Source organism: Leptonychotes weddellii, chromosome 2 (assembly GCF_054177405.1).
Source record: "Leptonychotes weddellii isolate Sample4059 chromosome 2, ASM5417740v2, whole genome shotgun sequence".
Taxonomy (NCBI): Eukaryota; Metazoa; Chordata; class Mammalia; order Carnivora; family Phocidae; genus Leptonychotes; species Leptonychotes weddellii.
Genome location: NC_138370.1, coordinates 5,229,919 through 5,231,840, shown reverse-complemented (window position 1 = coordinate 5,231,840; position 1,922 = coordinate 5,229,919). Strand labels below are relative to the sequence as shown.

The following is a 1,922-nucleotide window of genomic DNA, read 5'->3' as shown; positions in this document are numbered from 1 at the left end:
AACCAGTTCGTAGATGAGGAACCAGAAGTTCACCTAGGGAATAATTTAAACCAATGATTATGGCTTAAAGACAGTACACCATGGTTATTATTTGTCTCATGATGGATCTGTAGAGTTACTTGGAATTAATGGGGAAGAGAGTTTTAGTTATGAATTTTCAAGCAAATATTTTATAATCACCTGTCTGGAAGTTCTGATCACCAGGTTACTGAAACATGTCCACGTTGTATTATGCCACACTTCGTGTGATATTGCTTTATAATAAAGTATTATGAAGTCAGAGTGTGTAGATCTCCGTAAATGTATCCAAAGGCAGATACTAGTTCAGCATTGACAATGACTTGACAGGAAGCCCCAAACGTATATTGATCTTTCTACAAACCCGGCTCCTCTGCCTCCATCCTCAGTGCTGTCATCTCAACCCTCCTACCTCTGGATGCTCTGTCTAAATGGAATCTCCATGATGTTTTAGGAATCAGTGATGTTTGAAGATGTAGCTATAGACTTCACCAAAGAAGAGTGGGCCCTGCTGGACATATCCCAGCAAAAGCTGTTCAGAGATGTGATGCTGGAGAATATCAGTCATCTGGTCTTTCTGGGTAAGTCTGCCAACATGTTTGTTTCCATTCATTCACTCATTGAATGTATAGAACAGCTCCCCCATATCCCACTCCAATCGCTGTCCTGATTCTTTTACAACCCTTATAACTACTTAAGAAGAAGATGTTTCTTCACATTATGCTTTTCATCACACAAGAATGTAAACTTGACCACAATTTCATACCTTTCTTGCTACTCAGTCTCTAGCATTGAGAACAGAATTGGAAACTCAATGGTTATTTTAATTCATAAATAGATTGATTAAATATCTTAGAAATAATGATTCTGTTTTCCTCATTATGTGGAGGCTTGAGATTAGAGTTGTGAAAATAACATAATTTTTATTATTCTTGCGGCTGTTATGTTTATGGGATGCTGTTTGAAAATAACTTTTAACCCACTGTGGAGACATTTAGTCTTTCCCATTTTGAAAAGACTGATGATTCTGCATTCTTTCTCTGAACTTGTGCATGAGCATCGGCATCTAGCAGTCCTTACCATTTTGGCCTCCAGCCTGGATTTCCTCCTGGTCTGCTGAAGGAACTTCAATTTATTCTCTGTTGAAGGTGCTGCTACATGGGCTGACCTTCAAATCATCTTTTTATTCATCGTTGGTAAAGCCCACCCTGGACTTGGTGATAGCAAAGGTTAATCTGCACAGAACTCAAGTCCATATACACTTTTTCCTCCACAAACATGGAATAAGATTTGCAAAAGATCCTTCCAGTTGGAGCAAGGAAAAGAGCTGTGGAGTGAAGGACAGGATTTCTCCAAGGCCAGAGTCCAGGTAAGTAGCAGACACCTGTGCTTTAGTATGAGGAGGTGCCTAGTCTGAGTGAGTATAATTTTAGAAATATCAGCTGAAGATTTTATCAAGTGAGTGATATTTCTTTTTTTTATTATTATGTTATGTTAGTCACCATACAGTACATCATTAGTTTTTGATGTAGTGTTCCATGATTCATGTTTATAACACCCAGTGCTCCATGTAATACGTGTCGCCCTCCTTAATATCCATCACTGGGCTAACCCATCCCTCCACCTCCCTCCCCTCTAAAACGCTCAGTTTGTTTCCCAGAGTCCATAGTCTCTCATGGTTCATCTCCCCCTCCAATTTCCTCCCCCTTCATTTTTCCCTTCCTTCTCCTAATGTCCTCCATGCTATTCCTTATGTTCCACAAATAAGTGAAACCATATGATAATTGTCTTTCTCTGTTTGACTTATTTCACTTAGCATAATCTCCTCCAGTCCCATCCATGTTGATGTAAAAGTTGGGTATTCATCCTTTCTGATGGCTGAGTAATATTCCATTGTATATATG

General features: G+C 39.1%; 1 protein-coding gene across 1 annotated transcript in view; it reads left to right on the top strand.

The window, feature by feature from the left end:
- Positions 1-348: 348 nt before the first annotated feature.
- The window catches only part of LOC115941873 (uncharacterized), a 5,631-nt gene continuing 4,057 nt past the window's right edge, over positions 349-1,922 (top strand). The window contains exons 1-3 of the mRNA XM_081812860.1: positions 349-644; positions 801-835; positions 1,262-1,387. Of these exons, the coding sequence (XP_081668986.1) occupies positions 482-644; positions 801-835; positions 1,262-1,387 (324 nt within the window). The 5' untranslated portion in view covers positions 349-481. The remainder of the gene's footprint in view (positions 645-800; positions 836-1,261; positions 1,388-1,922) is intronic.